Raw genomic sequence first — 21841 nt, 5'->3', positions numbered from 1 at the left:
TTAGAAAAATTGACGTTTCCCCCTTTCTTAATTTCATTGAATGTTCTTTTATTTTCCCTGTAAATTAAAAAAGTTTTGAACACTTTTAAAAGCTTTTTTTCTTTTTCCCCTTGAAAAAAAAACCCATTTTGTAAACAGGTAAAATTATGGGAAACAATAGTGAAGATAAATACAAATAAGTTAGTTGGTTTACATTGGTTTTTTAGGAGCTTGTCATTGCCTTAAATAAACAGAAACTTTATCAGTAAAATTTGAAATACATATGTGTACGTCCTCCGAGATTTAAGATTGAAACAAATTGCCAAACCAAATGGATAATTGTTCTCATATCAACGTTTAAACCCTTGGTATTTATAATATCAACCAGGAGTACCAACCTTCTGAATTTCAAATGTTTCATGCATTTTCTGGTGGAATCATTTGGGCATGAGTCACTTATATAAAAACACATTTGATGTTAAAAACATTACATCGGCCGATTTTAGACGCGCGGTACCTAATCACTTCAAGCCACCGTATGGCGATTTCAATGTTAGTGTGACTTAACATCGAAATTACAAACAGAAATATTTCAGATATCAGTCATGTTTAACACTTAACGTGTAAAACAGACAATATTTGCATCTATCAATGAACTTGATAAGCAGTTAAAAGACAAAAACAAAACCCACCAACAAAACAATTGATCTCATTACATTCCAAAAACGCTTATATGTTGACTTAAAAACTAGATATCTAAATTGCTTTTTTGGATACGTCTAGTGAAACATAATACCCTCATCGCATTGCTCAGTGGTATTCATTAACATCGCTTCAGTATTAATCCTTGTTGTAAGGTAAAGGTATTTTCTTGATGAAATATTTTATTTAGGAAATAAACAATAATGCTCTGAAATATAGTAGGTAAATTTCAATATTAAAGTTACTGGTCTTCTGACTATTAATATAAAAGTTATTATAAATATTTGGTATAAAACAAACTTGAAATATTTAAAAAAAACAATATCATTATTTACATAAATTTTTATTTGAATATTTGTGTAAAATATATATATACCTGTAAGTATGGTCCGAATAATTGACGACCCATTTGTTCTTATAATTTCGTCTTCCAAAATACAGAACATTATCTTTGGTAATTCTTCTTTCAGTAAATAGTGCATTAGCTGTTTCTTCATAGCTTTCAAATCGTAAGTTTTTATCTTCATCAAAAATGCTTTATCCATCTTTGTAATTAGATGACTTTCCAAAATGCGATTGATTATTTTGGAACATTTCATTTTGTCACTAAGTAGTTTGAAGTTCTTCCTTATTGCTCTTCTATCTAAGTTGCAAAGACACTCTAAAACTAAAGAGACACACTAATCAGGTACGTATTTAAACATTTAAATAAACGTCTAAAGTGGCTGCAGGCAAAGTTAATATTTCAGTGTTCTTTGAAACAGCTAAACTCCGACTTGAACATTTCCTAATTTAAAAGTTGAATTCAGACAATAGTCAACTGAAATATGCTAAAAATAAAAACACCGAAGGAACTCCGCTGAGATCTAAAAGCTAAAAAAGGTAAAAACGAAATTTTTACATAGACAACCTGGGGTGCTTAAACGGTTAAATTCAGAATTATACTACAAATTGAATTGAAAATTGTTGTTTGTGCGCTTCTAAGCCGCTCGTGAATTAAAATAATCTAAACGCTTTTCATCTTTATATAGGTCATTTTCAAAACTTAGATATATTATTCTAGAAAAACGTACTGAGCGATTATTCTGTTTTTTTTTTGTACAATGGTAATTGGCCCATGACCAAACCTACATCAACCTTTAAAGTTACACAAATTTCGATAAACATTTTTCCAGTCTTTTTGACAAACTTCAGTTGAGTCGCTATAAATGCGTCAAATAATTACTAGCATACTCGTTAGATGTTGTCTTTTCTAAAAGTTCATAATACAGTTCTTGTTTCTAGCTATGTTACCAAGTACTTGTCATCACATTTATACCATACAACGTTTTATTTATGTAACATCAGTTATGGACGGACCAAGGACTTAATAAAAGCAGTATTGCAAATTGCTTTGTAAGTAATAACTCAGGCCTGTTGGCCTTCGTGACTATATTCCCAACATTTGACTTCAAAACATGCATTATTCTTCAACAATACACTCAAAATTGTAAACTTTAAATAAGTCGATAGAAAATGAGTTTTTTTAATTATTTTTATATGAAATACCTTGTGGTTTGAAATAGAACAGAATGCCACTAAACTTTGATGGCGACAGTGTTAAATAAAATAAGAATTACTATATGATATTTAAAAAATACAAACTATGATTCATAGAAGACGTTTGTTTCATTTAATGTTGGAATTGTTTTAATTAGAATCAGAAATAAGTAGCAATTCCAGGAGTCGTAAAGCCTTCTGCTCGGGAGATGGAAATGAAAAATCATAATTTTTCTGAATAATAAAAAAATTTCTCTGTAATATCATGTAGAATTATTTTATTCCGAGATATATATTTTTGTCCCTTGACTGATTCTGAACAATTAGATAGGAATTGTCTATATTTCATATTTAAACTTTAGTTTATCCTTTTACCATGAAGCAGATTGGTAATTAAATTATCTTTAATATCAATGAAGATTGAATTATCACATACCCGTTTCATTTTGTTCCGATTTTGACCATCCTTCTGATATTTCTATGCATATTTCTGAGTCTCTCTCTAATTCATGTCCACTTTGGTCAATCAACGACGCTATCTGCTTTTTGAAAGCTCCAGTGTTGGCATATGCCACTAATTTGCTTAGGGATTTTGACGACAATGCCCTTAGATATATTTTTACACACGCAAATTTAATTTTGTCAATGCCTATCAAGCAATTTTCGAACATATCCTCTAACCGATTTGGATTTTCTTCCAAATTGTGAACAATTTTTCTCTCTATTTCTTCAGCTACACTTTTTCTCATTTGTAAGGTTTTTACCGGATCATCATGCTCATTCGGGTCCTGTACTGCCTTTGTCTCTATGGATATTTTAATGTTTAAACGAGAACCTGTAAATTAAAAAATATTCTGCAAATGTATTGATATTCAGACCATTTTCTGATTTAATATCTATCGTTTAGACAAACATTCAAGGTATTTAGTAAACAATATTAAAACAGGAATGGGTTTTACTCTTTTGATATTAAACCATTTTTGATAAGAATGCAAGTTAAATATTCGCATTACAATTTTATAGATGTATCTGTTGTATTTACCCTTTTCATTTGTTAAATGGTTCTGCTGCCCTGTATTACTACTACCTGAAGTGATAAACAGTAAAGTAGCATAACTATCAAACAAATCGTCCAACCAAAAATGAAATGTAATTCATTTGAACTTTTCCAAACATAAATGTCACGTAAATGTCATGGAACATCTAAGGACTTAAAGAGTCCTGTAATTACTTCAGACAAATAAACTTTTAAGATATGTTTATAACTATATTTTTTTTTCCGATTTTATATTAGTCTCAGAGGTGGACTTTAAGTCCAAAATATTAAATGCAAACAATACTTTTTTAATTTACATTCTTTTTAAACAACAACAATATGAAAAACAAACAATGAAAAAAAACACCCCCTTCTCCACAGGAAAAACAACAACAAAAATAACAAAATAAAACCAGACAAAAAAAACAGACAAAAAAAAAGCAAAAACAAAAAAACAAACAGATGCATCGTTGATAATTATTTCAAAATGGTTCGATATTATAAACGAATAAAATTCACTTACATGGGTGAAACAGTCCTGTGAGGTTTGGGCAAGCATTTGTAATGCACCTAACAATTTGATCTGCCACAATGTCTGTAGATGATTCAATTTTTTTTAACAGTAATTTTACTCTTTCCCGCCTTTTTGGCGTGGTAGCTATTTCTCTTTTTTCTTTAGAAGAGATACAACTGTTTGCAATGAGCTCTTCTAAAATTATCTTAGGCTCAACTTCCTCTAGTAAAGTTTCCCTTTGCTGATGATTAAAATTTATCAAATCACGGTGTCCGTCTTGTGGCATATCTGCAATATAAACATACACATTATACGATAGAAATGAATGTGAAATCTTCAAAAGTACTGCAATCCTGTTTACAATCATTATGGTACCTTCTATAAAAAATTAAAACAGCGAAAATCAATATTAAATATTAAATGTTGTTTCTGCAAGTCAGAGATTAATTTTTTTCGAAAATATTATAACGTAAGCCCTTGTTACTATTGAGAACTTTACAGGTTGTCAAAAACAAATCGCCATTGATATATATAAACATCAAGAAACGCATAAGGAAGAACGAAAATGCCATAAAAAATCCACCAATGTAATAGAAAATTAGTTTCATCCCCACCTTATATGTCCAAATTATTATAAACTAAGGAAACAATATCTTAACCCATATTCTGTAGGTGACCTGCGAATTTCTGATGACAAACAGAAAAGCTAAATAACTTATCAAATATATATATTTTGCATTTTCAAAAAAGAGAGCTACAAATTACTTAAAATCCAATGAACTTAAACTATGTTACTTATGAGGTTAATGAATTGAAATGTATTTTACCACTCTTCTGTAAATTGTAAACAATGTACAGTCTTTTATTACACGTTTATCTGTTTTCATATGTATTAAATAAGTGTATATTGCTTCTGCTATTTTAGGCCTAAAAAGATTTTGTTATGTTATAATACTTGTATCACATATACATCTGATATTCACAATTGCAACATACTGTATTTTGTATTTGACAAACGAGTTCGATTTGCATTAAAACGTTTTAGAATGTCCTTACATAGTCTCAATGTAAAAATGGGTAGATATAAAAATTAGATAGAATAAACAGATCATGCAAAACTTGCAATATGAAAATTTTAGAAAATTGATATCATTTTCTATCATTATGCCCAAAAATCAGAAGTTTAAAACACAATTTAACAGAATAGTATACTTCTTGTCATCGGCCGACTGTACAAAAGTTTACAAGCCTTATGGCATAGCAGAGTAAACGTAAAATTCGCTTTTAACACTACACATTTTTTTCTAGTATCATAAATTGACAGGAAACATAGTCAATAGAACCAATGCAAAGAAAAACAGATATCACTTTTGTGTAAACAGTAGGGTGTTTGTTAAAATACTCGTATAATTAAAAAAATGAGATATCAAAGAGAGAGATAAATAGTTACACGATTTTATAAGCATATTAGATACCTCGTTATCTAAATGCGCAATAGATAATGTTTATAAACGCTGGACACATTTTACTTTCAGATTGTCGGCCAAAGGTTTAAGTCAAAAACATTGATCTTATATCTCTATAAAAGTGGCAGACTAGCAGGAAACGGTTTGATTCGTGTTGCAAAAAAAACATAGTCTATTTTGTCTGTGTGTATCATCATAACGCCCAGTGTCTGTGCGTACATTTTGTGATGAAACAATAAAGTTTTGTTCAACGTTGACTGTAAAGAAATTGACAAGGAAATTCGTCTAGGTCGGAATGTAAAGGTAAATTGCGTTACGTCGTTGACGATTAATATAAAAAAAACACTAATTATCACTAATTTGAGACTTACATTTTACGTTTTTGCTAAAGAATTGATCTTTCATTTTTTTAAAATCACAAAAACCAGGTTTTCAACGACCAAGTTTTGATGTGACAGCAATCAATAGGTCAAAGTGCACTGAAGGTATTGAGTAGAAGCTGAAAATTCTGTTGTAAGCAAATGACCTTGACATTGCTCCCAGATATCTAAGTGGTAATTCAAAGCTGCCATGCAGCAAGTTTGTTGTCAAAAGGATAAAGAAAACTCAAGTTAATACATTAACCATAATCACAGACAGATAGGTAGCAATCCAAAGCTGCCTCTTGATATAAGCTACCCAATCATCAAGTTTGGTGTAAATAGGCCAAAGCTAACTCAAGTTATTGAGCAGAAACTGAATTTCTATTTTTAGTTTCAGTGACCTTGACCACTGACACCTGGGTAGCAATCCCAAGCTGCCTCTTGATATAACCAACCCATACACCAAGTTTGGTGTCAATAGGCCAAAGCAAACTCAAGTTATTGAGTGAAAACTGAATTTCGTTTTTAGTAACAGTGACCTTCACCTTGATGACAGACGCCTAGGTAGAAACCCCACGCTGCCTCTTGATATAAGCTATTCATACACCAAGTTTTTTGTCAATAGGTCAAAGCAACTCAACTTATTGAGCTTAAACTGAATTTCTATTTTTAGTAACAGTGACCTTGACCTTGATCACAGACACCTCGGTAGCAATTCAACGCTGCCACTTGATATTAGCTACCTACACACCAAATAAGGCAACAATAGGCCAGAGCAAACTTAAGTTATTGAGTGGAAACTGAATTTCTCTTTTGGTAACAGTGACCTTGACCTTGATCACAGACACCTGGGTAGCAATCCAAAGCTGCCTCTTGATATAAGCTATCCATACACCAAGTTTTGTGTCAAAAGGTCAAAGCAAACTCAAGTTATTGAGCGGAAACTGAATTTCTATTTTTAGTAACAGTGACCTTGATCTTAATTACAGACACCTGGGTAGCAATCCCAAGCTGATTCTTGATAAAAGCTATCCATACACCAAGTTTGGTGTCAATAGGCCAAAGCAAATTCAAGTTATTGAGCGGAAACTGAATTTCTATTTTTAGTAACAGTGACCATGATATCTAAGTGGCAATCCAAAGCTGCCACGCAGCAAGCTTGTTGTCAAAAGGTCAAAGCAAACTCAAGTTAAAACATGAAAACAAAATACATTAACCATAATCACAGACATCTGGATAGCAATCCCAAGCTTCATCTTGATATAAGCTACCTACACACCAAGTTTGGTGTCAATAGGCCAAATCAAACTAAAGTTATTGAGCGGAAACCAAATGTTTCCTTTAAGAAAGTGGCGTTCTCGCTGTTCAATTAACTACGTGCTATGACGCGCGCATTTATATCACACACACACCACTAAATCACGTTTTCATAAGGTTTAAGGTTGAAATACCGTTATTTAGTGTCCAATTGGAATGACAGAGTACACTTTGAGGTTGGGGTAGAGGGTGGGTATGAAAATGCTTGCAAAAGAGTCAGTCGTTCCAAGGTTTTCTTAATCCGAAAGCCGACGACAATTTGCGATTATCCTACCCGTGATAGCACAGGTTTTTGAGAGTTGATAAAAATAATCTGGGTTAAAACTTTGAAATTTTTGTTACAATGCATTTAAATCAAAGCTTCATCTGTTAAAAATGTTTGTAATTGAATTCCTTTTTTTCCCCATAACATATATTTTCAGGCTCCTTTAATTTAAAATTTAAAACTTTAAAGTTTTTAATAAACAAAACTGGTCCTCTATTTCTCCTTCTATTAAAATAAAGCATTAAAATAAAAAAATTTTCAAAATCAAATGAATAACGATCCATTTTTGTCCAAATTTTAAAATTTTTATTTTGTTTTCAACAAAAGATATCATAAAACAAATAATCAGATTCTGACAACAACGTTTCATATAAAAAAAAAACAACATCACATTTATTTAACAATTGTAAAAATAATTGTTACATAAATAATATTTTAAACCGCGAATATTCCAAGATAATGTTTCTTGATTTGACCGATCTTTCATAATTATATTGCTTATAGTTTTCTGGTCTTCCACAAACATTTTTTTTGCCTTTGCCTACACATTTCACATGAATACCGTACTTTTATTTAATTGATCTATAAATGGATACAGGTGAAGAGTTGGCATCACGGACGGAAGGGGAGTTGAGCGCCGATTTTTATAAACTCGTGGGCAGTATCGAACTGCGCAACCCTCACCCGTTCACATTATTAAACGCAAAATTTGCAATATGGTAACAAAAACAGTTTCACAGCTTACACCTACAGAAGTAACAAGAGTAAAATCATGTGAAGGGAAGAAAACAAAAAACCAAAAACCATACGGAAGAATTCAAAAGATAAAAAATGGTTCATTTTGCTTAATCATTATCCTAGACCCTTTTGCCAGGCAATCATGGTTTCTCATGGAATTATTTGATCGCCATGTGAGTAGTTTTATATACATTCGACAAATCATAATTATAATGGTTTAATCAGGAATATATTTAAAAGTGGTATGACATATGTAAAATATAATGTAATGTGTTTAGGGAAATGATTTATAACATGGATCAAAGAAGGAAATATAAAAAAACTGCATCGGATATTTTTATACTCACCTCTGGACCCTATAAGGCATATTCAAAATTCAATTTTAAATTAACTTCTTTAATTATATTTTCAAATTTATCAAGAATATTGATATTTTCTACAAGAATTATCAGCATGAAAAGAAAACAATTGTAGGCAATGCATCATAAACAAAGTAAATATGGTGCTATCGAATGTCCATTTAACAAACATTGATAAAAAGTTTGAAAACAAATTTCTTCATATAAAACTGCATATGTCGTACGGTGAATCATAAATTGTATTGAAAAATATGTTTAAATTAATGAATATAATTAATAGAAAAATAATTAAATAAATCATGCATGTTTTTGTTTGTTTTTGTTTTTTTATTATTATTATTATTATTATTATTATTATTATTATTATTATTATTATTAATACTCCTTATTACTTCAACTGTCAATTCAATTTTCCTTTCCTGTATACCTACTTATTCACCCACAAGATGATCCCTTCCAATATATACGTATTCGATACATTACAATAAATCGCATTCTTTCTAACCTGTGACCCGTTGACATTGAACACGATTGCAAGTCTTCATTGCATGCCCATTAGCTGTGTGTAGTACACAGATGCATTTAGCAAAACAATAAATATAAATTGATATTGATTTTGAATAAGACGCATGCTTTACTGCGGATCGGAATGGCACGATTTATTGTGCAAGTCGGTACATAAAAACATTCACATACATCAGTTTTACACTTCGAGACCTATCTTAGATTTCAAGCTATGTTGCAAAATATTTTGATTTACATTTTCTTCAAATGGAAAGACAATGTTTTCTTATCTCCGTATACAAATAATGGACTGTGCACCTGTTTGATATCATGAAATGAGGGTAGTTTACCGGGAACTAGCCTAAAATTAAATTATGCGTTAACACGTTTCCACCTAAAAGGAAACTGTTTTGCATTTGGACAAAACGCATCGGTGTTAAGGCTGCTAAATTGCAGTTTAATATTTCATCTATCTAAGAAATAAGTTCGTTTTTAAGAAATTATATATTTATATAACTATCTTTTAAAGTGTATAAAGCTATATATCTGCTGCAAAAATTATTATTTGCATTTTAAAAAAGAATAATTCCAAAATGCTTGTATGAAATAAACATGGTATATTATTGCCTCAAAAGTGAATAAAGCATGCATTAAATTATTGCTAAATGGATAAAACACTACTTAAGATAGCAAATAATATTTTGTTCCGAAACACTTTATTCTGTTTTATTCTGTTTATGTACACTATTCATGTCACTGTGTTAAATAACAGAGACATTTTATGTCACAACTTTTTCGGGAATCAAGTATATAATAATGGAACCAATATAATTTTACTGTTGATAGATTCATAAAAATATTTCATTAGATATTGGTTTATACCCTTTAAAGTTTTGTATTGTTCTTTTTAGATTATTGGAATAGTGCTGTGCGGACATATATGTTTGGCTTCCAATACTTTAATAGTTGCATTTTATATAGTAAAGCGAGGTCTTGTGTGTGTGTGTGTGCGTGCGTGTGTGTGTGTGTGTGTGTTTTTTTTATTTTGGTTAGACACATTGTATCGGATTCCTGGCACAATACAACTTTGACTTAAGCGAACGCGTCCTCTTTAAAACTAGTACTACAAGTACGGACGTTTCGTTTTGTAACGCTTCCTCTTTAATTTCAACAACTGCAAAGACATTCGTCTAGGTGCCATTTTATTTTACGCGTGCGTAAAACGTCGCTTGTATATCTTTGATACATCTTTTGTTTTACAGTTTTTCGATCCCTTCCAAAGGACCCAAACCCATCAAATACAAACTAAATATTGTTCTCACGGACCAGCTTATTAGCTGCGGCATATAAAAAATTTACCGACGAGTGAATCCGTGCCACGTTTGTTCGTAGGTATTGTTTGTCTATTTTGTAATCATCTAAAAAAGTATTTAAATTTAAAGTTTTGAACATACAAGTGTTATTCCTCTACCGCAATTCTAAATTGATATTACCTTGACATTTTTGCCTCACTACATTGGTTACTGGATGGTAAAGCTGTAAATCAACGTCCTTTTGACTGGTGTCATTCAACAGAGAAACAAATGTAGCTTCGTAGTCTATACAAGAATTCGCACTGTTTGGTTCAATCGAACATAATTCTTGTATGAGTGTGTCATTCTTTCCTTGGCGGCTTAGACATTTGTTAATGTTTTCTATTGCTTCATCGCTAAGAATTTTCTTTGCTTGAAGTTTCTCAGCTAAAGCAGTAGGTTCCAGCTTTTCCTTCAACATCTTCCAATTCTTTTGTAAAGTTGTTTTTAATTTCTGAATGTTCAAAATAATAAAAAATCCAATAATACGCCGTACGTCAAAAACTCAAACGAGAGTCTTCACAAACACTTTAATGGCATGCAAATAACAGTTAATTGGCAACGATGTAAGAGGATTTCAATCCAAGAGAAAATATTGGTGTGGAATCACCTTTAAATGTAATTTTACAGTATAAATGTCTAAAGCTATACAAAATTTCTCCTTGACTATTTGATCGCTTCAGTCAGTACTATACATGTATTTTTATATGAGATAATACATGTGTATAAATCAATAGTTAAATGACAAGATACGGGAAATAAAGCAAGAATGGTATCTTTGTCATCAGAGGCGCAACAATATAGAAAATATACATATATAGATAGAGGATATTTGTTAACTTTTGTGTAAGATGGAATAAAATTACATGAAACACAAGAAACTCCAAAAAATAGTTTAATTTTATGCTTGTTCAATCACATTAGATTTTATATCAATGATACTTTGAAAATTAAAACTCAAATTGATGATAAAATACTTTGTTTTAGTTACTTTTCAGGAAAAAAATATTAGAAAAAAATATGAATCTAAAATATAAAAAAAATCGAATTGACAATTTTGCTGCATGCAAAGACAAGTTGGGAGCTTACGATTGTTAGAAAGAGTGTGTCAATAACCGAAAAAATCGAGAAATATGTTTGGATTATTATACAAGGGTTGTTCAAAAAGTAATAGGACTGAGAGTCTTGCATTTTTATATTTCACCCAGTTTAGAATATTATCATATGTATAGGGGTCGTAAGATTTTTCCTACAATTTTGGAATAAGTTTATAAATTTATTGTCATGAACATGTTCCGATATTTGTTTCTTGTAAAAATATGTTCGTAAATTAAAAAATGTGAACAGTAGAGCTGCAGTCCTATTATGTTTTGAACAACCCTCGTACAAACAACTCAACATTTTTTCTACCTCAAGCGAGTGTCTCCCATTTGTAGTTTTTGGCGGAACAACCATTATATTCACATTTTTCTTCAATTTGTCTTTCTTTCTTGGACCAAAGTGTAGATCTGAAAAGTATAGTAAAATGAAAATTTGGATTTATAAATTAAATTTCCTTCAAAGATATATAACAAAGTGTGATAAATATTATGTTCGAGTTGGGAAAAAAGCATACAGGTATATATCCGTTATCAGCATGCAACAACTTATCAAACTTCCAAACAATGCCAACATACGAGGATTGATAAAAAGTTCTTGGCCCGATGTACTTTCGGTAGTCAGAGATCCCAACTAATGGTCTTATTTTTCAAAATAATCGCCCTCTACATCAATTATAGAAATATGAAACGTCTGATATTGTGTAGTTTCTAATGTTTTTATTAGTTTTTATAAAAACTAAGCATTATTAATATAATTGCGTGAAACGGTTAACTGTTACATTTTTAAATACATTTCCTAGAAACAATTATTTAAATAGAGAAAAGTTCACATACTTTTGCTCAAAAGTAACTTCAAGGTATAACCGTTTCGCAAACATCTATTTGGTAATGTTGACAAAAAGAAAAAGAAAACTTACAGAACAGTAATTGAACCATATAAATATCGCCGTAAAAACTTCAATTTTAAAAGGTTTAGTATCATGTTGACTGAACAAATTAAATCGGCCGAAATATAACGACAGATGTAGCAAATGTTTACAATTGAATTTTGCTATAAGTTGAATAAATCTGATAAATTTTGATGATGTTAGGAACATGAGCATATCTTTGCGACAGAAGTATGAAAAGGGGTTATTTCGATCATTAGAGCTTATACAACTGTACTCAAAAAGATTTTAATTCCAGTAAATATAATTCTAACAACATTGAATAAAGAAAAGCAATGTGACAAACAAAAGTGAATGTTGAAATAAACGTATAAAAAGAAGGAAATCTATAAGTAAGGCATTTATTTGTTCAAAGTAAGCTGTGTTAAAACAACGCGACACGTATTTTCATCGCCCTTAGAGTTGTTTTTTAAGTTGTATTTAATTTGCGGTGTTGCCTTTAAAAGTGTTTTATCATTTATTAACATAATTTGGTTCTCACATGGGAAGGTAATTTTTGAAGAAACAGTAATCTTGCAAAAGTGATGCTACTTGCATATATACATATAGAAGCATTGCAATAAAGTCTGATTCAAATATAGAAAATGAACGCACCATTAAAGTAAGTAAAGACAATATCAAATAGTTACATTTTCTTCTGTTGTTAAAAGAGTCACATATTTTCCTGGAGTCAGCAGAGTCAGGACTATCACAGTCAGGAGATATATCTAACAAAGGAAATATATCTAATAAAGCATCAGGTAAGCTACAGAACAAGAACTATTTGGGTACAATTTCAGGACAATTCGAACACATAGAAAAGAATTGCTAGGTTTGTCCTTATGTACAACAACCCAAAACATTTGACAGTTCATGTGAAATGTGATAATGACAACTTAAAAACCATTTTTGTAACCAAGTTGTAATAGTTGTAAGCATAGCATGTCCCACTCCTTCATTCCCTGTCCTTTTGGCTTCTCCTGTTTTGATTCGGTGCCTTCTTGGTGCCTTACTAATGTGACTATGTAGTCTCAGAAGCTGCGTTCTGTGAACATTGTTTTGCCTTGTTGATATTAAAATTTTGTTCTCATTTTATATGTGTAACTACACCTGTCATATCTCAATACATTTTAGCTTTACACTGGACGCAAAACTTCTCCAAAAAACGTTTACTTTCCGGTCTTTTTACATCATTGAAGTCGAAGTGTAAATTTTATTCACGAATACTTTTACATGCTATCTTTTTTAAATTTTGATACCTTTTATACGAAAATCCTTAAATCATTTGATATAATCTCTTTAGTGGCGGTAAATTAATATTATCCATGATATGTTACGATCTTTTTAACACCATTCGCAAATTACTTTTATTTACAAGATTAATGTACATGTTGGTCGACGTATCCATTTATTGTTATTCACATTAATATAAATTACAATGAGTAACTGATATACCCTGTGATGTAAGCCAGGTTTCTCCCGTTCACGAATTATGAGATATGGTCTATGAAATGACCATTATTTAATCAAACGCATTGCTTCATTTGTGCATTTTTAAGTTGGCACAACTCTCTTGAATCATGATCGTTTCTAACAGAAACACTAACGAATAAGTGTCAAATGAGCCTTTGTTTGGTTTACAGTGCTAAATGAAACTTATCAAGACTGTTGCAGGCTTCTTTACTTTGGACATATTCAAAGTTGTAACAACTTTTGTTTGTAAAGGAACAAAAGAAACAGTTCCTTTAGGGATATTTTTTTAAAATAAAAATAACAGTATAAACAAAATGCGGATCAATTTAAATTCAGGATCCGCTCTATTTTACGTTTTTTCTTCTTTGAGATAGTTATTTTTTTTATTTTGACTGTAGCGATCTCTGAAAAGGACATCAAACTCTTTTAGATAGAAAACCATCTAGCGTTTCTACAGGTAAAGTTCAAGGATATTTAAGAAGTTTTATACTGTCTTTAGATACAAAGATCAATAAAATGAATACATGTTATATATATTTTAAATAACAATAGCCAAAATTGTAAGACTTTTACTGGTTAACAATATTCATTTATACTAGTATAATTATACTAGTATATTTTTACTCTTAATAAGAAAAGAATCACAAATATCAGAATTGTTTAAAGAACAGAAATAATTATAAAGTAAAAACAATAATGAGGTTTTCTAGCTTACTTTCCATAAAGCTTTCACATTTCATCTTCCTGCTTGTGGGCATCTCATCGTCACTTTCAGGGCTGAAAAAACATAAACAAAATGTATATTGACTCACTAAATTATTTGATCATAGACAAATATATTACAGAGAGTATAATTTAGGGAAATGAAAGTACAAAATATATGGGTTATTGATACGGTTCTTACATTACATACTTTTATAAGATTTTTTTTATAATTTCATCATGGTTAATACATACCAGATATGAATTATTTTCATTTCATTTTAAGAACTAACAACAAAAATTGTAATTTAATTCGACTGTAGGCAAGTTACTAATAATAGATATTTTAGTCATATTTAGTTTAACCGGTAGGAAGTTAGCAGTAGCAGTGAGCAGTAGCAGTAGCAGTAGCAAATTTATAAAACGTGAAGTTGGCAGTAGCAGTAGGACAGCAGTAGCAGTAGCAAAATTATAAAACGTGAAATTGGCAGTAGCAGTAGCTCAGCAGTAGCAGTAGCAAAATTATAAAACGTGAAGTTTGCAGTAGCAGTAGCTCAGCAGTAGCAGTAGCAAATTTATAAAACGTGAAGTTGGCAGTAGCAGTAGCTCAGCAGTAGCAGTAGCAAATTTATAAAACGTGAAGTTGGCAGTAGCAGTAGCTCAGCAGTAGCAGTAGCAAATTTATAAAACGTGAATTTGGCAGTAGCAGTTAGCTCAGCAGTAGCAGTAGCAAATTTATAAAACGTGAAGTTGGCAGTAGCAGTAGCTCAGCAGTAGCAGTAGAAAATTTATAAAATGTGAACTTGGCAGAAGCAGTAGCTCAGCAGTAGCAGTAGCAAATTTATAAAACGTGAAGTTGGCAGTAGCAGTAGCTCAGCAGTAGCAGTAGCAAATTTATAAAACGTGAAGTTGGCAGTAGCAGTAGCTCAGCAGTAGCAGTAGCAAATTTATAAAACGTGAAGTTGGCAGTAGCAGTAAGCTCAGCAGTAGCAGTAGAAAATTAATAAAACGTGAAGTTGGCAGTAGCAGTAGCTCAGCAGTAGCAGTAGCAAATTTATAAAACGTGAATTTGGCAGTAGCAGTAGCTCAGCAGTAGCAGTAGAAAATTTATAAAACGTGAAATTGGCAGTAGCAGTAGCTCAGCAGTAGCAGTAGCAAATTTATAAAACGTGAAGTTGGCAGTAGCAGTAGCTCAGCAGTAGCAATAGCAAATTTATAAAAACGTGAAGTTGGCAGAAGCAGTAGCTCAGCAGTAGCAGTAGCAAATTTTATAAAACGTGAAGTTGGCAGTAGCAGTAGGACAGCAGTAGCAGTAGCAAAATTATAAAACGTGAAATTGGCAGTAGCAGTAGCTCAGCAGTAGCAAAATGATAAAACGTGAAGTTGGCAGTAGCAGTAGCTCAGCAGTAGCAGTAGCAAATATATAAAACGTGAAGTTGGCAGTAGTAGAAGTAGCTCAGCAGTAGCAGTAGCAAATTTATAAAATGTGAAGTTGGCAGTAGCTGTAAGACAGCAGTAGCAAAATTATAAAACGTGAAATTGGCAGTAGCAGTAGCAAAATTATAAAACGTGAAGTTGGCAGTAGCAGTAGCACAGCAGTAGCAGTAGCAAAATTATAAAACGTGAAGTTGACAGTAGCAGTAGCTCAGCAGTAGCAGTAGCAAATTTGTAGGACAGCAGTAGCAGTAGCAAAATTATAAAACGTGAAATTGGCAGTAGCAGTAGCTCAGCAGTAGCAGTAGCAAAAATATAAAACGTGAAATTGGCAGTAACAGTAGCTCAGCAGTAGCAGTAACAAATTTATAAAGCGTGAAATTGGCAGTAGCAGTAGCAAAATTATAAAACCTGAATTTAGCAGTAGCAGTAGCACAGCAGTAGCAGTAATAATGTAGCAGTAGAACAGCAACGCATTTTCGCGATTTTACTACTACGTTTAAGAGGGGAAAAGGCCGCAAAAATTAGGTCAATATTTTGCCCTATTTACATCCGATATATATCACAGGATGAACCGCAAGCAAGCGGGATTTTTCGTTTTGCATTTCGATTTCGCGTTGTTTTATCGTGTTACAATCGCCATTCAGACGACAATGAAAAACCAAGCTGACCGTAATTTAACACTTCATTCAGATGAACAGTCACTTCACTTCGGCTTTACCTACGAAAACCGAATTATTTCATTTTGTTCTATATATACCCGAAAATCAAAAAGAGGCGTTAAATAGAGTTAAAAGTTTTTTTACGGTCGTATGCAACAACACGAATTCTGCATGGAATGGAATTATTTGTAAATGAAGGGGATCATCCTTTTTACTATGGAATTTCATACGTGACAGTGTCCTGCTTAATGCGTACTTGGTTCTGTTTACTGCGAGCTGCCTCCTGTTTCATTGCATAATTCTCAGCAGGAACTTAATTGACATTACGCCAGAGAAGGGATCGCTCCGCCCACTTGTTCAGGCGACCCGGTCAGTAAGAACCTTAGACAAAGTATTGGCAAAACTGTAATGTCACTGTTACAAATGAATTTACCTTATATAAATTTTCTATATATAAAAGTTTGATGCTTTAATGGTTTTATCGAATAGTAGATCTATTTCTCAATGTATAAATGCATTATGGTATTTCAAAAAAAAAGCGTAGGAAAAACAATATCTGCATTCCGTATTAATGATGCATGAAACGTTTTAGTAAAGATGTTGATTTCAATGAAAATTTAAAACTGACAAAATATCATTATATTATAGAGACTATATGTAGAAAGTATATGATTATGTTATGAACGTTTTATTTCGAAATTGAAAAAGCGAAGCAAAAACAGTAAAGTTATATTAGTGACACAAATAAATTTAAAAAATCATTTTTCGAGTTTTATGTGCGAAATTCTGTTGAGATAATACATTAATTTGTTCAAGAATTTATAAAATTGATTCAGAAAATTGCATGCCCTTGTTAACTTTTTATATGTGATTATGTATTGTTAACATACATTTGATATGATTCACGACATAACACAACGTTATTCTCTTTAAAATATGCTTCACATACATCAGACATGATGTTATTGGTATTTGTTTCGTATAAGCAGATCTATTTGAATATTTTATATATATTTATTGAACTTTAATAGAAATACTCAGGTTAGATAATTTCACCAAAGTTGTTATTGTATTTACTCATTACATTTGCATTTCTCTTGTAATTTTGTTGTGATTAATGCATCCGAGGGATCACTTTGTTTCCAAATGTTTTACAGTAACATAATTTTAAAACTGATTTCTTTAAATCATCATTCATACATCATATAAAGGGAACTGTAAATATTTTGAGATACTTTTATCTATTTAACCTTTCCTGATCTTGTTAATACTAGGTTTGTTGGAACTCTCTATATCGTGTAGGTATTGATGGAATTAGATGCCATCTCTCATAAATGTCTTGAAAGTATCAGAATTGTTCCAGATATGCAGCTCGTGTGTTTCTCATAATTGGGTATTATGCACGCTCATCTCTGACTTTAATAGCAAAAATCTTTTTCTAACAAACTTAATCATAATTGTACGGAGCCCCTAAAGTGACACTTTCCACACTTTTTCCCGGGACTTAATTCATTTAAACGAAATATTAATTCGTAATATCGAAATATCAATTCATGTTTACGAAATATCAATTCGTAATTACGAAATATTAATTCGTTTTCACAAAATATTTATTCGTTTTAACGAAATAATAATTCGTGTTTATGAAATATTAATTCGTTATCGAAATAATAATTCGTTTTTACGAAATATTTATTCGTAATTACCAAATAGTAATCCGTCTTTTACGAAATATTTCGTTTTTTCAAAATTTTAACTCGTTTTTACGAAATAATAATTCGTTTTTATGAAATCCTATTCCATTTTTGAGTAAGCATGAACAGTCACAATACCTTCATTCAGTAATGAGGACAGCAAGCAAAATAATATACCCGAGTAATTGGTTATTAAATTATTTCTCAACTAGGCAAATAGTGCTTTATATTTCTTTTGTAATAGAACTTTAATGAGAATCATCGTAACAAACCATCATAACAACCATCGTAACAATATAAACAAAAATATATGGTGCTTAAATAGTTTTTGTTTCAACAGTTCAAAAATGTGAAATGGCGTCTGTTGCGCACTTCAATTTAATAAACAATTGTGATTTTTCCCATTAGACGTAGTATGTTTCTAATATACATGTAAGAATGTAAAACTCATTGTCATTTACTGAACATTATTACAATGTATATTAACCCTTTACCACATATATACGCGAAACAACGCACTTTCGACCCCCCCCCCTTTTTAGGCATCAAATAGTGAAAAAATGTCCTATTTGGACCCCCAACATAAGTTTTCGTTTGAGAAATGTTGCTAAAAAAATTGAGCACTTTTTCGGCGCCGCCCCCATCCAAAAGTTACATCAGGGGGTTGCCAGAAGGGGGATGTGCCCCCTTCTGTTAGGGGGGTTTGAAGGGGGGTGGAGTCCCCCTCATCGCCAAGGAAATTTTGGACTTGTGAGAGGCTAAAAATGACCCGAGGTCAATCATAATGTAACGTTTACCAACGCTGAAAAGCCTTTGACTCTATCTCAATCCCTTGAGCAGTTGCAGCACTTTGAAATAAATTTTGATGGAAAAAATCGAGGCAACATAGTGATTTTTGGCAATTTTGAGATGTCCCCTCGTTGCCATGGTAACAGGAAATTTAAGACTGAGCATGTCTTTACAAAGGCAATGGTCCAGTCAACATTTGAGCCAAGTTTGATTAGTATTGAAGCTTTTTTCATAGTTTCATAGCAGTTTGAACTTGTAACAGGAGGCTTTTCAGTGAAAACGGCCATTTTTCACAATATGTTCATGGGAGAAAGGGTTAACTAAAAAATTGTAAATGTTACAAAACAACAATTTTTCACCAAAATTATGTAAAAGACCACATGTTAACATGGAAATACTAGTTTTTAGGTGATTCCAAAGTTTTTCATCATTTTTTGTTAAATGCTGAAAAGATCTTCCCGTCCCGAAAAGGCTATTTCGGCAGGCAGTTGATATTATAAAATATTAATAGTTTAATAAATGTATGTGTAAACTATTTACCAATATTGCAACAATACGGAGCCTCTAAGGTGACATTTTCCACACTTTTTTTCCCAGACTTAATTCGATTTTACGAAATATTTATTCGTTTTTAGGAAATATTAATTCGTAATCTCGCTGCATATGTGCTTTTTAGAATCGATGTTCGCCGTTTTACCTCATGTCAATTGTCATCATAAATAGGTTTGTACATATATTTATATAAAATATTAAACCTAAAACCTACAGCGGAACTATATATTATTATACTTCTAATTCAAGAAATTTGAATTGCTGAACCCGAAGCATACACTTAAACATACGAAATCCCGTCCACCGTGATAAAATGATGAAAACGCAATGGTACGATGATGAAAACATAATGATACGAACGTAAAGAAACGGTTGTATGATGGCGAAACAACGATGGTACAACGGGAATGGTGAAACTACTAAATCACGATGGTAAAGATGTGATGGTACGATGGTGAAAATACGATGCTACGATTATGAAACTACGACGGCATGATAATGAAAACGCGATATTATTTTTTACGCGGTGTTATTGCATCAGCGTGATTTCACCATCCTGCCATCGTTGTTTCATCATCGTACCGTCGTGTTTTCATCATCTTACCATCGTTGCATCACGTTTTCAAAATTGTACCATCGTGCATAGTGTATCAGGGGAACAAAAATGGTTACTTATGTCCAAACGAAACACCGTATTGTGACTCGTTTCGCATCTCGCCTGAATCTCGCGTCTCTCTTCGCATATCGTACGTCGAAGCCAGACAAGAAAATCCTTCGAAGCCATGAACCACTAAATATTCCCTCTATATTCTATATAAAATTGACATTTTTCAAAGACCTACAAAACATAGCTAGATCCATTTTAGAGAACAAATAAAGAGTTATGATAAAACGGAAAAATGTATCTCCAAAGAAAATGTCTAGCGTATCATTTGTTATTGTAAAATTTGCTATGACGTGGAAAAACCACCAATATTAAAATTGAAATTCACTTTATTAAATAACACATTTGCTCGCATTTTTGTTTTACCAAAATGTCTAAAATCGCGTGTCCCTTTAAAAAAGCTATCGCGCGCACATGTAATAGTACTAGTATCGCGTGGCCACGCAATAGCTATCGCGTGCGCACGTAATAGATAAGAAGATACTCTGTCCCCTATATGCTACCGTAGATACTACTTTGGTGTTGCAAAGAATATTTCTTAAATTATTTATAATCTTTAAGCATCGAAAAGAAACGTGTCACAATTAATAACGATAAGAATGGACTCTCTACATATGTGTTTGAGTTCTGGATACTGCACTGGTAGAAATTTTCATTGTGACACGCAGAACAGGGATATTCTTTTAGTTAATATAGGACTCCTATGCAGAGGTAGGAAGTTTTTGATCGGTCGGAAGTGACATAAAAACGGTATTATAAATACAGACAACACAGAACAATGACTGGTTGCTATGATACGGACGGGCATAATTATTACCATTTTAGAATTTTATTGAATAATGTGAGACAAATGTGATTCGAGTGTCATTTCTATTGTGTGTTGAACACATCTGTCTCATTTCCCATTTTTCGCAAATATAAATGTTTACGAGCACATCGGTCACACCTCGTGAGACAAATGTGACCCGAGACAAATGTGCTCCTACATTGCTTGCAATACTGTGATTATTGCTTGTTGAACTAGGTGGCCTTCAAACTCGTAGTCGAGATTCAAGTATTCGACCTCGCACTTTCAATACGTTCGCCTTTATCACAAAGTACTAATATGCAAATTGGATTTTAAGCGTTGGTACTAGTACCGGTTGCCCAACGTACACAGAGGTTGGTTAGTTTATGTCTGGGGGATACTGAACTTGAATACTAGAATACAAGAAACGGTAATACAGAGTATTGAACTTTATTCGGACTGTTTGAATTCGTTGTGTTAGGAGTCGGATAGAACGAGTTGGTAATCTCTGTGAGAGTGATCCATTCTCCCGGAATAACAGTCTTGTAATTCTAATGTTGTTTCATGACCGTCATACACACCGATAGTCAATGTTGTACTTATACAGTAAAGAAAAGTTATACACTGAATACTTCGAATTCGAGCATGTTTTACATATTATTACATTTTATTCAGTCCAGAAGTAGTAAACAACAAGAATAAAAGGTCAGCTATAAAGATCGATCCTTTATTAATATGTATAGTCGCAGTGAAAACAGTTTTGAGGGAGCCTTGATGCGTGCCTTATATGTGACTGCTATCTATGAGTAAATACAAAAAACACAAACTATTTCGGCAACTGTATATATAGTTCTTTGACCAATGTGAATGCAATAGATTTTTTATTTTGAAACAAGAAGAAAATAGTTAGAAATAGGCAGTAGAC

The 21841-nt window shown here is 32.0% G+C and overlaps 1 protein-coding gene across 4 annotated transcripts in view; it reads right to left on the bottom strand.

Annotated features, from left to right (window-relative positions):
• Positions 1-141: 141 nt before the first annotated feature.
• The window catches only part of LOC132721196 (uncharacterized), a 35420-nt gene continuing 13720 nt past the window's right edge, over positions 142-21841 (bottom strand). The window contains exons 3-11 of one of the 4 annotated variants that reach the window (XM_060705458.1): positions 14348-14409; positions 12810-12887; positions 11544-11641; positions 10275-10587; positions 3780-4058; positions 3263-3307; positions 2657-3055; positions 1058-1348; positions 142-434 (exon numbers count right to left, since the gene is read on the bottom strand). In XM_060705458.1, the coding sequence (XP_060561441.1) occupies positions 397-434; positions 1058-1348; positions 2657-3055; positions 3263-3307; positions 3780-4058; positions 10275-10587; positions 11544-11641; positions 12810-12887; positions 14348-14409 (1603 nt within the window). In that variant the 3' untranslated portion in view covers positions 142-396. Of the gene's footprint in view, positions 435-848; positions 1349-2656; positions 3056-3262; positions 3308-3779; positions 4059-10274; positions 10588-11543; positions 11642-12809; positions 12888-14347; positions 14410-21841 lie in introns of those variants that run through there. The other 3 variants (XM_060705454.1, XM_060705456.1, XM_060705457.1) reach the window with 3 other exon arrangements.

Source organism: Ruditapes philippinarum, unplaced genomic scaffold (assembly GCF_026571515.1).
Source record: "Ruditapes philippinarum isolate M1 unplaced genomic scaffold, ASM2657151v2 ctg7388_1_1_1_1, whole genome shotgun sequence".
NCBI lineage: Eukaryota > Metazoa > Mollusca > Bivalvia > Venerida > Veneridae > Ruditapes > Ruditapes philippinarum.
This window is presented reverse-complemented; position numbering and strand designations above follow the sequence as displayed.